At 39.6% G+C, this 14,605-nt stretch overlaps 1 protein-coding gene across 4 annotated transcripts in view; it reads left to right on the top strand.

Annotated features, from left to right (window-relative positions):
• ASAP1 (ArfGAP with SH3 domain, ankyrin repeat and PH domain 1) overlaps positions 1-14,605 on the top strand; it is a 323,210-nt gene that overhangs the window by 291,556 nt on the left and 17,049 nt on the right. For all 4 annotated transcript variants that reach the window (XM_039523658.1, XM_039523659.1, XM_039523657.1 and 1 more), the window contains 3 exons: positions 781-834; positions 5,314-5,475; positions 12,046-12,112. In XM_039523658.1, the coding sequence (XP_039379592.1) occupies positions 781-834; positions 5,314-5,475; positions 12,046-12,112 (283 nt within the window). The remainder of the gene's footprint in view (positions 1-780; positions 835-5,313; positions 5,476-12,045; positions 12,113-14,605) is intronic.

The raw sequence follows: 14,605 nt of genomic DNA, 5'->3' as shown, positions 1-14,605 counted from the left end.
TTGCCAGCTAGTTCTTCTAGTCCTGTTGTAAAGGCTTGGGGCAAATATGGGTCATTTTCACAATTTTAGGTGAAAATTAAGATAATCTAAGTGGCTTTGCCAGTTTCCCTCAGAAAACCTCATCAAAACCCTCCAATTTAGGTCTGTTTGGATTTTGAGCTGCTGCATTCATTTGATTTCCAAACTTAAAGCAAAACGCAGTGTGTCAACCCATACACATTGAAAGCACAGCTCTGACTTTAATGCACTTAGACTATATTATGACAGTCTTTCCTTACTAAATGCATACACAACTCATTTTTAAAGAAAAGTGCTTCTAGCTCTGTGTTTTGTTGTATTTCAGTGCCTTGTGCTTTTGATTTAGGTAAAACAAGAGCTATTTCACTCTTGTTTATATCTTGTTTTGTTAGTCTTGATTCACTATACTGTTAATTTTTCCAGTACTTTTAATAGAAAGAGAGACCTGATGGCACGCACTTATAAATATATGAAAATCTCTATGAAGTAACTTGATATAAGTTGTTAATTGTAGGTTTTGGCTCACTTTACAGGACAAATTTAGAGTTGACTGTTGTAAGTTAATGTCCAGTCAATTTATTCTGCTCATGCCCTGAAGAGTAGTAGTGTGCTTATGATCAGAATTTCTCAAATGTTAGCAGTAAGAGCTTGACAAGTAAAGAAAAGATATTGTCTGAAATGATAATAAGAATTTTGGGAAAAATAGCAATATATGTTATGAAAGTACCATTTTTAACATGAACTTATCACTTTCCTTTGCAGTACGTGTCCTACCATTAACTGGAATACTGGTTCTGCCATATCTCTCATGCAGTGGTAAAAATATATATATACTTTAGGTTCTCCCACTATTAAAAAAAAAATTGATGGATAGTAACAGCTTTGCATGTTGTCACTGGTACACAAATTAATATGTAGAACATGTACTAACTCCACAAAAGCTGAAGTACGCACACTTAATTGCAGGTCTCTTACAATTATTTTAACTTACCACAGAATGTTTTTAATTGCTGCATAGATAAATATTTTAAGGCTGGAAAATTTAATTTGAAATTACATATTCTATTAAATGTTTTCTAATTTATCTTGTGTAACTTTATGCTGTTCTGAGTTTTGACAGTTACAGGGCAGATAAAAATATTACTATCAGTACAGGTTGAACCTCTCTAATTCGGCACTCCCTTGTCCAGCAGCATCTGCAGTCTGGCATAGGTGCCGACTCCGTGGGTGCTCCAGGGCACTCATGGGGAAAAATTAGTGGGTGTGGAGCATCCACCAGTGCCAACTTCCCCCCTCTGCCCTCCTGCCTCTAAGCCTCTCGTGGACAAGCAGCCCCTCCTCCCTCCCAGTGCTTCCAGAGCGCCGCGAACAGCTGATTCGCAGCATTCAAGCTCTGGGAGAGAGGGCGAGGACCTGGGACCAGCATCGGAGCCCCCGGGGCGGGGACTGACGGCCAGGACCCTGGGTGGCAGCGGGGATCGTAGGCGGGGGATCACACTGGGTGCAAAACCTGGGGGTGCTGCAGCACCTCCCGCAGCCCTACTTTTCCACACCTATGGAGACCCGCTGGCACTCTGCATAGACCTCCTGTAATTCGGCATATTCTCTGGTTCGGCACCGGTCAGGTCCCAAGAGTGCCATATTAGAGAGGTTCAACCTGTACTGAACCTATCGTTACAGACTTTAGTATCATTCCATCACCTGTTTCAGTAATAAATTATAGATTTCAGTTCATTTTTTCCTCAAAAGTGTTTCCTAAAAATCCAACCATTTGCCTTTCTGTCATTCTGAAACTAGCTATTGCCCTGAATATATTTTAGATGATTTTCCCTATATTCCTTATTTTCCTGAAAAGAAACTATCTTGGTAAATGTTACCCACTACTTTCCTAAAAGAAGGGTGTGTTGTTTAGTGATTAGAGCAGGAGAGTGGTTGGGTTTCTTAGCATTGGGAAAGTCACTGAGTATTATTATTTATTTGTATTACTGTAACAGCTAGGATCCCTAGTCATAGATTAGGACTCCCATTGTGTTAGCTGCTGTACAAACAGAACAAAAAGGCAGTCCTTGCTCCCAAGGAGTTTACAACTTAAGTATAAGACAAGAGACCACAAATGGCTACACACAGGGAATAAAAAGGAAACAATGAGACAAAATTGGTCAGTATGATAGGCAGTTGTCTCTGCAAACCAACAATGTAACCGTTTTTTAGGCAAAACTTCTCTGTGTCTGTTTATGCCATCTATAAAATGGGTATAATGCTACCTACCTCAGAATGTATGTTGCAAGTCTTAAAATTTGCAAAGTGATTTGAAATCCTTCTACTGAAAGGAGTTGTATGTTTATTGCTATTGTACCATCCATAAGTTTCACATGTTAGAATGTGAACCTTTGAAAACTATAAAATTATAAAAGTTTTAAACTCTTTCTGTGATATCTATAGACATGTTAGTAGGGTTAGTAGTAGGAAAGTCCCATTTTTTGGGACTTTTTCTTATATAGGCGCCTATTACCCCCCACCAGCTGTCCTGTTTTTTCACAGTTGCTATCTGGTCATCCTACATGTTAGTATCATGAGGTATTAAAAATGTGTACACTCTATCTCAGTTTTAGTCACAAGTTTTTTCTATTTAATTTTACTTTTGGCTGTTGAAATATTTATTCTTAGTCAAGTTCTTGTTTTGCATAAGAGAGAGAGATCTTACTCAGTTTACTTCCACTTGAGTTTGAAGCTTTATGTTGCCTTAATTTAAATGAGAGCATACAGTGCCAATTCAGGATACTTTCACCATTTTTGGAATGACGCTTGGATTGTTTGTACTGTAGTTCAGCTGGAAGTGACTGATAAAGATTAGTGACTGATAAAGATGGTATGTACTTCCATCAATCTGTCACTAGGGGGTGATGGGGTAAAACTGTAAGAACTTCAGTGGTTTGAATTTATCAGATCCATGTTTCAGCACATGTATCTCCAAAGTGGAGATTTCAAATAACTACCTCTTTTCTTCTGTCCTTGTGTAGAAAACAAGTATGTTGTATTAACTGTGACTTTAGAATAGTGTTAGCAGCAGCACAGTGAGTACTGAAGTCCTTTTAAGGTTATATTTTGAGTTGCTGTTGGTTTGTAGCACTTCACACAGGGCCGGTGCAACCCATTAGGCGACACAGGCGGTCGCCTAGGGCACTAGCATTTGGGGGGCGGCATTTCAGGTCCTTCGGCGGCGACCGTGACGGCCGGATCTTTGGCCGCCTCGGTAGTCGTTGGCATTTAGGCGGAGGGACCTGGGGTAGGGGGGCGTGGGGAGGGCTGCCTGCAGCAAGTAAGGGGGGGGCGCGGCACACAGGGGAACCACTCTCCACCCCAGCTCACCTCTGCTCTGCCTCCTCCCCTGAGCACGCCGCCCCGCTCTGCTTCTCTCCCTCCCAGGCTTGTGGTGCCAAACAGCTGATTGGCGCCGCAAGCCTGGGAGGTGTGAGAAGAGGAGTGGCCACGGCGTGCTCAGGGAGGAGGCGGAGCAGAGGTGAGCTGGGGGAGGGAGCTGCCTGGGGGGTGGGCACCTCAGGGCGGAGGGGAGTGGGGAGCTGCCACAGGGCTCGGGGAGGGGTGCAAGGTGGTCGTTTTGCCGAGGGCGCGAAACATCCTTGCACCTGCCCTGACTTCACACAATCATTCATTTAAAAAAAAAAAAAAAATGAAGAGCTTCTGTGTTGCATAAGTCTACAGGATCCTCAATCCAGATTTATAGCACCAAAGCTGTCTATATTTTAGCTTTTTTTATAATGAAATTTTAAAAGATACAGAAATTCATAGAATATCAGGGTTGGAAGGGACCTCAGGAGGTCATCTAGTCCAACCCCCTGCTCAAAGCAGGACCAGTCCCCAGACAGATTTTTGCCCTAGATCCCTAAATGGCCATGTCAGGGATTGAATTTACAACCTTGGGTTTAGCAGGCCAATGCTCAAACCACTGAGATATCACTTCCTCTCCCCAATCATGTGAAATTATTCACATAGAAACTATATGATAAAATCAGTATAGAAGAAGTGCATTAATTTGAACTAATGTCTGGGAGACTTGCAAATTACTGAATTGGTGAATAAGTTAAACAAAAATAGCAAGGATAATTCATTGCAAAATTTGTAGTGATTTGTTCACAGATTTGATGTATAATTTGGTTTGCATTATTTTTATATACACGTTTTGCAGTACACTTGTGAAAGTAACATAGTCTTCATAATATTCACTCAGAGCTCTGTATTTTCTGATGGAAGAAACAGCACTGCTTGTGTGCAGATTATGGGGTATATACATTAGCAAACTAGCAACGTTCTACTTTATGACTTAAACAAGAGACCATATTATTATTTAAATCATAAGTAATATTCAGGGTATATGTAGGCAGGTTTTGAATGGAGGAATGATTAAGTATTCATAGATAAATAATATCTTTAATGCCTAAACCTTGCAATAAGTGCTATGTGGGAAGATCCCTGCATCTGAACAGAGTCTTGGACTAGAAGGGCTATCCAGCCAAAGGCCCATGCAGAGCTCATTTCAGGATCATGGCCAAAAATGCATTATTACTTCATTAGCTGCAAGAGTATTTTGAACCTTCTAAACAAATGCCAGTTTACTACTATATATGTTTATAATGGGGTTTTGTAATGTCTGTTTCTTATCCACTGGGTTTAACACTTTGTCATGCACTATATATTTAATCCACACAAAAACAATAGCAATTAACAATAGAAAAATGAATTTATTTTGGAAACCTATATCTCAGCATTTAAGGAAAGTTTGCTAAAGGGAAAAAATTGTAAAAAACCTTGTTAGTCACATTAGCTATGATATGAATCTCTGAATCTACAATACTGAGAGCATGCTAAAAGATTTAGTTTGTTGATTCATTGTGGTATGGAGATTTTATAAATAGTAATTCTTAAACCCTAATTGAAGTACTTTATCTTCAATAAATAGTTTATAAAGATTTAAAACATTTTCTGCTGTTTTTAACAATGACTAAAATTATAAATCCTGTAGTAATTAACCTTATGTGAATGTACATTTTAAAATATATGTATGTCATTTATTGTCAAATTGCATACTGTCCTATTACAATTAAAATGGCTAAAAGGTGATGGGTATGTCATTAATCTCAACGGTGTTTTGGCATGGCTTATTTTTGTTTTCAGTCCTTTGCTCCATTTTACTATATTCTAATTTTTTATTCTTTGGTGCTATTTTGATGTTACACATTCTGTATTGGTAAGATGATTTTTTGTTCCATTTTATAGGTCCACCTTCAACCCTTCCTCTAAGCACTCAACCCTCCAGTGGCAGTTCCACTCTTTCCAAGAAGAGACCACCTCCCCCACCCCCTGGACATAAAAGAACCCTCTCTGACCCACCAAGCCCACTACCTCATGGACCTCAGAATAAGGGCCCAATTCCTTGGGGTGAGTTGTAGAAATGCAAAATAAAACAAAACTTCAGCTGGGTGGTGTATGTTACTTGCATCTCTTAGTCAGTGCTATCTTTCCATTGTTGGTATTGCTGCTATATTTTGTGGAATTTCAGAACAATTCCATCTTCAAATAAATCCCCAGGCTCTCTGTGATGTTGCCTGTACCAGTCCAGAGACTTGCAGGGTTTACATCTTCCTGCCAGTAGAAGGATGTAAAAAACAGACTAAGTATTTGTATAACAGGTTACTTTACGGAGAAAAACTTTATAGAAACATTTATTACAGACCTATCCAGATAGGCCCTTTCTTTTCATAGTAAAGACTAATTAGCCCAGTCAATCTTCTGCTTCTATTTGTAAATCCTGCCTACTCCTGATAGCTGACACTCTTAGAGGAATTCCTTTGTCATGATAAAGACAAATCTTTTTGGAGGGAAAGCTGCCACCTTTCATAAAACGAGCCCCAGCATACCACATTCTTCTTTAGCCTAAGTCCAGGTCTATAATGCATTGCTACACTACATTGCTCAAGGGTGTGAAAAATCCACACCTCTGAGTGACATAGTTATACTGACCTAACCCTCCTCCCCTCCCTAGTAGACAGCACTATGTATATAGCTACCGGCTCTCACAGAGGTGGATTAACTGTTGGCATAGTAGCATGTTCACTAAAGCACTGCAGTGGTGCACCAGCAGCATTGTACAGTATGTGAAGAGGAGTGCTTAGAAAAAATGAGGGGAGGAACTGATGTAAAGCAAAATGCTATGGTTCCCCCTTTTCAACAAGATCGGCTAGTCAGAGTTTGACTTTGACTAGTAGAAATTGATAGTCTTGCATTTTCTTTCATGTAATCTTGTTTACTTATGTGGAACGTACAAAGCCTCTGTTTCTCCGAACACAGGAGGAATCAAGAACAAGAGGAGCAGTTTCTTACGTTACAACCTCTTTGGCTAACAGACCCAAAAGCTCATTCCCTTGCTTTTTCCAGTGTCATGCTCTGCTCACCAGCTACTGCTGGGCTTTCTTGTTTTTTTTTTCCCTCTGCGTCTCTCTGTGTCCAGTCTGTTTTCAGTGTCTCTGTGTTCTGCCTACATACACACAGACCACAAACAATACTCAGCAAAACTCTCTGCCCACACAGTCCAAATTCCTGGGCAGATTCACAACACCTGCTTTTGTTTCTTTGTTTTTGTTTTTATTATAGGTAAACATGCATGTATACAAGAGACAATAAATCAAACTTCATTTAATATTTTGATCAACCATTTAAAAGAGTCTGTAGACATTACCGACAGATACTAGTGAAAGTGTTTGGCACTGATGATACATTGAGTCAGTGTTTTAAAAAAAGAAAAAGAAAAAAAAATCTATACCAAGAGAGATGTTTGAGTCCAATGGCCACTGAACAAAAAATGCCTTTTCCAGTCAACACCATTTCATCTTAGGTGGGAGGCTTCAGATTAACTTATCCTGACAGTTATATTGATTGAAGGATGTGTTCACACCCACTCTCGAAGAGGTTTGTGATTGATGCAGTCACCGGTATCTGTCAGCATAATGCTATGTGCAGTAAACATTTGATACTGCTGCAAGTAAATACAGATTGATGTATTTTTCTGGGGTATTTCCAAGTGACTATCACAGATGTCCCAAATGTTTTTTTGTGCCAAACCTAGCTTTTTGGACACAATGCATCTCAGGCCCATGTGATTTTACTCTGCACTGAGTCCAGCTGGCAGGACTTCCCTAAGCCCCCTTAACTTTAGGATTTAGGTCCAAAAAATGTTTAATGGGTCACTCACACTTTACTCAGATTGCTATGACTGTCCTATTCGAAAGCTAAAATCTCTGACAAACATAAAAGCCATATAATTAGTCCAGTTAGCAACCTTTGGGCTTACTAGATCCCAGTCTGATTCCAGTACTGATTTGTCAGTCATCTGTATTTGAGACTCAGGTCAGATTCCAGTATGAGAGATGAAAAAGCCCAATGAAAGTGAAAGTTGCTATCTAAAGAAGAAAATATACACCTCTTTGTTACATTCATCATACCTCTACTTTCTTAAAAACTTGAGAAGTGAAGAGAGGCTATGCAGCATGCCCTGAAGCACGTCCTTGGGCTATTTCACGACAAAGTGGGGAGTGCATTCATAGATTGAAAGGCCATAAGGGGCCATTCTGATCATCTAGCCTGACCGCCTGTATTACACAGGCCATAGAACTTCCCCATAATAATTTCTAAATCATATCTTTTAGAAAAACATCTGATCTTGATTTAAGAATTGTCAATGATGGAGAATCCATCACAGCCTTTGGTAAATTGTTCCAATTATTAATTATTCTCACTGTTAAAAATTTACACTTTATTTCCAATCTGAATTTGTTTAACTTCAACTTCCAGCCATTGGATTGTATTATACCTTTCTCTGCTAGATTAAAGAACCCATTATTAAATATTTGTTCCTTGTGTAGATGCGTATAGACTGTAATCAAGTCACCCCTTAACCTTCTCTTTGTTAAAATAAATAGATTGAGCTATTTCAGTCTATCATTATAATCATTCTTGTGGCTCTTCTCTGAACCCTCCCCAATTTATCAACATCCTTCTTAATTCTGGGCTCTAGGACTGGTGTAGTATTCCAGCAGCGATCGCACCAGTGCCCAATATAGAGATAAGGTTACCTTTCTACTTCTGCGTATGATTCCCGTTTATGCATCCCAGGATCACATTAGCTCTTTGGCCACAGCATCACACAGGGAGTTAATGTTCTGCTGATTATCCTCCAAATCTTTTTCAGTCATTGCTTCCAGGAATAGAGTCATTCCCCCATTTTGTAAGTATGATCTACAATTCTTTGTTCCTAGATATATACATTCACAGTTAGCCATATTAAAACGCATATTGTTTGGTTGCACCCCATTTGCCAAGCAATCCAGATTGCTCTGAATCAGTGACCCATCCTCTTCATTATTTACCACTCCTCCAGTTTGTGTGTCATTGCAAACTTTTATCAGTGATGACTTCATGTTTTCTTTCAGGTCAGTGATAAAAATGTTAAATAGAATAGGGCCAAAAAAGATCCTTCTGGGACCCCACTGGAAACATACCTGTTCAATGACAATTCCCTGTTTATATTTTGAGACAATTTTAGCCAATTTTTAATTCATTCAATGTGTGCCATGTTAATTTTATATCATTCTAGTTTTGTAATCAAAATGTTGTGTGGTACCAAAATCGAACGCCTTAGAGAAGTCTAAATATGTTACGTCAACACTATTATCGCTATTGACCAAACTTGTAATCTCATCAAAAAAAGATATCTAGTTAGTTTAGTTTAACAGGATCTATTTTCCATAAAATCATGTTGGTTTGCATTAATTACATTACCCTCCTTTTATTCTTTATTAACTGAGTCCTGTATCAGCTGCTCCATTATTTTGCCCAGGATTGATGTCAGGCTGATAGGCCTGGGTCATCTCCTTTACCTTTTTTAAAAATTGGCACATTACCTTTCTTCCAGTCTTGTGGAACTTCCTCAATGCTCCAAGACTTATTGAAAATCAACATAATAGTCCTGTGAGCTCCTTAGCCAGCTATTTTAAACTCTTAGGTGCAAGTTAAATGAACCTGCTGATTTAAAAAAATCTAACTTTAGTAGCTTCTGTTACCCTGAGTTTTCAGAACCCAAAGCAGTGGTAATTTAACTATTTCGTCCAGATGATGTCAGGAATAAATCAATGGGGGCACACCACCTCCGTCTGATACATGATTGATACAAACCAAAATGCTTCTACCTAAAACTGCTTTTTAGTTAGGTCTCAAGCGCACACACACACACACACACCCCTACTGTTCCAGTAAATTCATAGTATTCCAAACATTTATAGTTACCCAAAAAGTCTGAAATTGTTTCAAGAAATCAGCAGCCAGGCTTCAGGTGGCCCCCTCTTTCTATCTAGCTGCTGAGGAACTTAGGTGTCAGATCCTTTCCCAAGAAAAAGCTTCCTCTGACTGCTCCAAAGAACACTTTCTGACTAAACTTTTTATAAATTTTCTCCAGACAAAGCACATAAATCATAATAGCCCCTAATAGGATAACAATTTCCATAGCAACAGCCAATAAAAATTCAGTATTCTTCTTATCACCAAAGCATTTCTAGTCATAACAGTAAAACTTACATGTCAGAGGCACCTAAAACCAAGGCTGTCGAAACATTCCTTCTATTTTCCTGGAAATTAACTCTTTGTCCCAGCCTCCCATTCTGATTAGCAGAACTGCAAACATGCAGCTGCATGGCCTTGCCTCTCATGGTCCTAAAACTATTTCTAGCTATGTGATGATTGGGTTTTAGCTGGCAGTGTTTGAACATACAAAATGGAAAGAATGTCAAATTCAGTGGCTACACTTCTGGCTAATATCCTCCAGAGATACTAATGTGTTATCATCATCATATGATAAGACTGTATCATCAGTTTTTCCCCAAATACAGAACACAACTATTTATTGAACACTTCTGCCTTTTCTGCATTATTATTGATAATTCCACCATTTCAGTCTAGTAATGGACCAATACGTTGTCAGGATTCTTTTTGTTCCCAATATCAGGGCTTTGGAGTGGAGCCCGGAGCTGGAGCCCGGAGCAGCTGTGGAGCAGTGGAGCTGCAGGAGTTTGCCTGGAGCTGGAGCAGAGCCGGAGTACAGCTCCAAAGCCCTGCCTAATATATTTTAAAAACACCTACTTATTGTTAACTCTTCTGGCCATACATTTCTCCTTATCTTCATTTGCTTCCCTTATCAATTTTCTACAATTCCTAATTTTGATTTATATTCATATCTTCCATTTGTTATGTTTTATTTTTTTTATAGCTGCCTTCACTTCCCCTGTAAACCAAAGTCCGGGACCCTCACAAAGAACACACTTTGAGATTTTAGAGCTAGCGAAAAACAAACTAACAAAAAAACCTCTTCTTTTAAAACTTTCATTACTAGATGGATAGTTCAGTTAACTAATCAGGCTCCTAATTGAACATTATCAGTCAGGAAGTCAGATCCTCTAACTCCGGTTCTGAGTGAAATTGCTTCGTAGAACTCAGAAAATTCTTTCTCCTACAACTACAAGCTGGACAGTTTGTCTTCAAGCAGGCAGGTCTCAGCAAAACACAAAACAAAAAAGGCTTTTTTATTCATGATATAAAAACCCTTCATTGTCCAACACTTTCTGAGTTACTGTGTCTTGGGGCCCACCTACTGTAACAGTGGAATTTTTATAAATGCTCAGGATTAACCTAACTCTGCTCCCTTTTGAAGTTAATGGGAATTTCTTTACCATTAACTTCAGTGGAAGCTCAATTAGGCTGTTGCTGAATGGTTTTGAAAATCTCAATGTAATCTTCTTATCGGATGTGGAGCTTGCCAAGCCAGTTTGCAGTGCAGAGACTGCATCACCATCAAATCTAGTCAGAGGGTAGAGCACATAGTTTCCTTATCTTGTCAAATCTTTTTTTAATAAACTTTCCCTTTATTTTATTTAGTAATTTACATTTAACACAGTTCTGTACTGTATTTGCCTTTTTTTTTTTTTTTTTTTGGTCTCTGCTGCTGCCTGATGGCGTACTTTCAGTCCCAAATGAGATTGTGGTTGACCGGTCAGTTGGTAACTTTGGTGTTCATAACTCTGAGGTTCTACTGTATGAAATTTTATTTTCTTTGTGTAGTAAATTCTGTGCTTTCTTCTTGACTTTGATCATTAGATATAACTTCAGTAAATTCACTTTTTGTGGAATGAATTTAACTGAAGTTTTGGTATCAGGATCAAATGATATGAATGAAACACTTTTAATATCACACTTAAGGATCTGTGGGAATAGAGTTATAGTAGGAGGAGTTAATGATAATAATAGGGTCTCTTATACAGAGAAGGTACTGTAATTGCAACTGCTCAAAAACTTGGAGATTTTAGTGATTATGAAGCCAAGTTTGATATTGAAGGTTCGGATATTCTGACTTCAATTTTTTCTTCCTCCACTTACTGGCAGAATTGAGTGAATGGCCTGTTTCTTAGAATAATGTAACAATCCTTACAAAATCAATATTTGTTTTGTGAATAAGGGCTAATTCATGATGGCTTTTACAAAATAGTGTGTTACTTCCAAAGCAAGATGCTACTCTTTTTTTGCCCTTTCCTTGTAGTGCCTTACAACAAAATTGTTGAGGGACAATGTTGTGCAGTATTTTTTTCTTGTTTCAGAGGCAAAATAAATGCTCTGAAGTAGTTACTATAGTCTGATTTGCTTTTTCTTGCCAGCGGATAGATGCTGTCAATGACAGTTTTTCAAACACATGGTATGCAGGGGTCAAAATAGATTATATTAGTGGTCTCTTCTGGCCTTAAAACTTCTGAATCTATGAATGAAAAATATTCATTTAAATATACTTAGGTTTATATGGAAAATACTGGGAAAGCTGCATATTTTTGTTTTATATGATGATATCTGCTACCTGTATGTTTCTGTTCTTTTATTCTCCATTTTAAAAAGTCTAAGTAATTTGTATCCCCTTAGGTAATGATTTGGGTCCACCCTCAACTAAGACTGCAAACAAGTTTGAGGGAATGTCTCAGCAGTCAAGGTAAGCTTTTATGTATTTGCATATAGTAAAGTTGTGCGTGATGTGGCCAATTTATAAACTATGCAAAATCACCTGTTAATTTTCTCAATATTCCAAATATACAATGCATTCTTGCTCTCAGGCTCTGCCAAACCTCTTGAATCAGATTGAAACAGCCACGCAGAACTGAAGCTCTGGATGGTACAGACAAAATTATGGCAGCAGATGCTGCTGCTGTTTTCTCTCACCAAAATACCATTGGAAATAGAGAAAGTTGCACTAGGCTGTGATCCAGGAGTTTTATTCTTGTGTCTTCTGCTGATGCTAAATAATTTTGTGTACTTCACCACCCTCATTACTGTGCCAGGTCTTAAACTAACATGAGATTACACAAGTTCACTCTTGGCATAGCTTGGAACAGAACCTGGTTCCCTAATATTACATATATAAGTCTCATTCATTTAGCCACATATTTCTCAATCTGACTGATCTGTGCATTTGGATGTACTGTCTGTAGTATAAGCTACTCTTGCATATATAACCCACTGTTTTGATGCATTATGCATCAATGCAAAAAATAACACTCTACTAGCTGGAACATAAAAAGATCTTAGAATCATAGAGGATTAGGGTTGGAAGAGACCTCAGGAGGTCATCTAGTCCAACCCCCTGCTCAAAGCAGGAACAACATCAACTAATTCATCCCAACCAGGGCTTTGTCAAACTGGGCCTTAAAAACCTCTAAGGATGGAGATTACATCACCTCCCTAGGTAACCCGTTCTAATGCTTCACCACCTTCTAGGGAAATAGTTTTTCCTAATATCCAGCCTAGACCTCCGTCACTGCAACTTGAGACCATTGCTTCTTGTTCTGTCATCTGCCACCACTGAGAACAGCCTAGCTCCATCCTCTTTGGAACCCTCTTTCAGGTAGTTGAAGGCTGCTGTCAAATCCCCCCTCACTCTTCTCTTCTGTAGACGAAATAACCCCAGTTCCCTCAGCCTCTCCTTGTAAGCCATGTGCTCCAGCCCCCTAATCATTTCTGTTGCCCTCCACTGGAATCTCTCCAATTTGTCCACATCCTTTCTGTAGTGGGGAGCCCAAAACTGGATGCAATACTCCAGATGTGGTCTTACCAGTGCCGAATAGAGGGGAACGATTACTTCCTTTGATCTGCTGGCAATGCTCCTGCTAATGCAGCCCAATATGCCGTTAGCCTTCTTGGCAACAGGAGCACGCTGTTGATTTATATCCAACTTCTTGTCCGCTGTTATCCCCAGGTCCTTTTCTGCAGAACTGCTGCTTAGCCAATCAGTCCCCAGCCTGTAGCAGTGCATGGGATTCTTCCATCCGAAGTTCAGGACTCTGCATTTGTCCTTGTTGAACCTCATCAGATTTCTTTTGGCCCAATCCTCTAATTTGTGTAGGTTACTCTGGACCCTATCCCTACCCTCCAGTATATCTTCCTCTCCCCCCAAGCTTAGGGTCATCCACAAACTTGCTGGGGGTGCAACCCATCCCATCATCCAGATCATTAACGAAGATGGTGAACAAAACCGGCCCCAGGACCAACCTCTGGGGCACTCTGCTTGATACCAGCTCCCAACTAGACATTGAGCCATTGATCACTACCCGTTGAGCCCGACAATCTAGCCAGCTTTCTACCCACCTTATAATCCATTTGTCCAATCCATACTTCTTTAACTTGCTGGCAAGAATACTGTGGGAGACCGCATCAAAAGCTTTGCTAAAGTCAAGGTATATCACGTCCATCGCTTTCCCCATATCCACAGAGCCAGTTATCCTATCATAGAAGGCAATCAGGTTGGTCAGGCATGACTTGCCCTTGGTGAATCCATGTTGACTGTTCCTGATCACCTTCCTCTCCTCCAAGTGCTTCAAAATGGATTCCTTGAGGACCTGCTCCATGATTTTTCCGAGGACAGAGATGAGGCTGACCTGTAGTTCCCCGGATTCTCCTTCTTCCCTTTTTTAAAGATGGGTACTAGATTTGCCTTTTTGCAATCGTCCGGGACCTCCCCCAATCACCACGAGTTTTCAAAGATAATGGTCAGTGGCTCTACAATCACATCAGCCAACTCCCTCAGCACCCTTGGATGCATTGCATCCGGCCCCATGGACTTGTGCATGTCCAGCTTTTCTAAATAGTCCTTAACCTGTTCTTTCACCACAGAGGGCTGCTCACTTCCTCTCCATACTGTGCTGCCCTGTGCACCCTTCAGCTACTGCCAGCCAATGGAGTTGCTCTTTTAGCAAAAGTGATAGAGGATTGAGTTTTGATTGTGAAGCCCCAAGTTCAAACACAGATGACCACTTGTTTTTTGGAGGTGGTTGTGTGATGATTGTTACAGTTGCATGTCATATTTTTTTATTTTTCTTTATTAAAAAAAAACACTAGAAAACTACATCTAAAAATCTTTATTCATGTTACAAAATCAAACACTCACAGGTTAACAAATGCCAGAATTGAGGCTGCCTGTGCATCAGAGGAT

This window comes from Mauremys reevesii, linkage group 2, assembly GCF_016161935.1.
Source record: "Mauremys reevesii isolate NIE-2019 linkage group 2, ASM1616193v1, whole genome shotgun sequence".
Lineage (NCBI taxonomy): Eukaryota > Metazoa > Chordata > Testudines > Geoemydidae > Mauremys > Mauremys reevesii.
The sequence above is the reverse complement of the archived record's forward strand: the minus strand, read 5'-3'. Positions and strand labels throughout refer to the sequence as shown.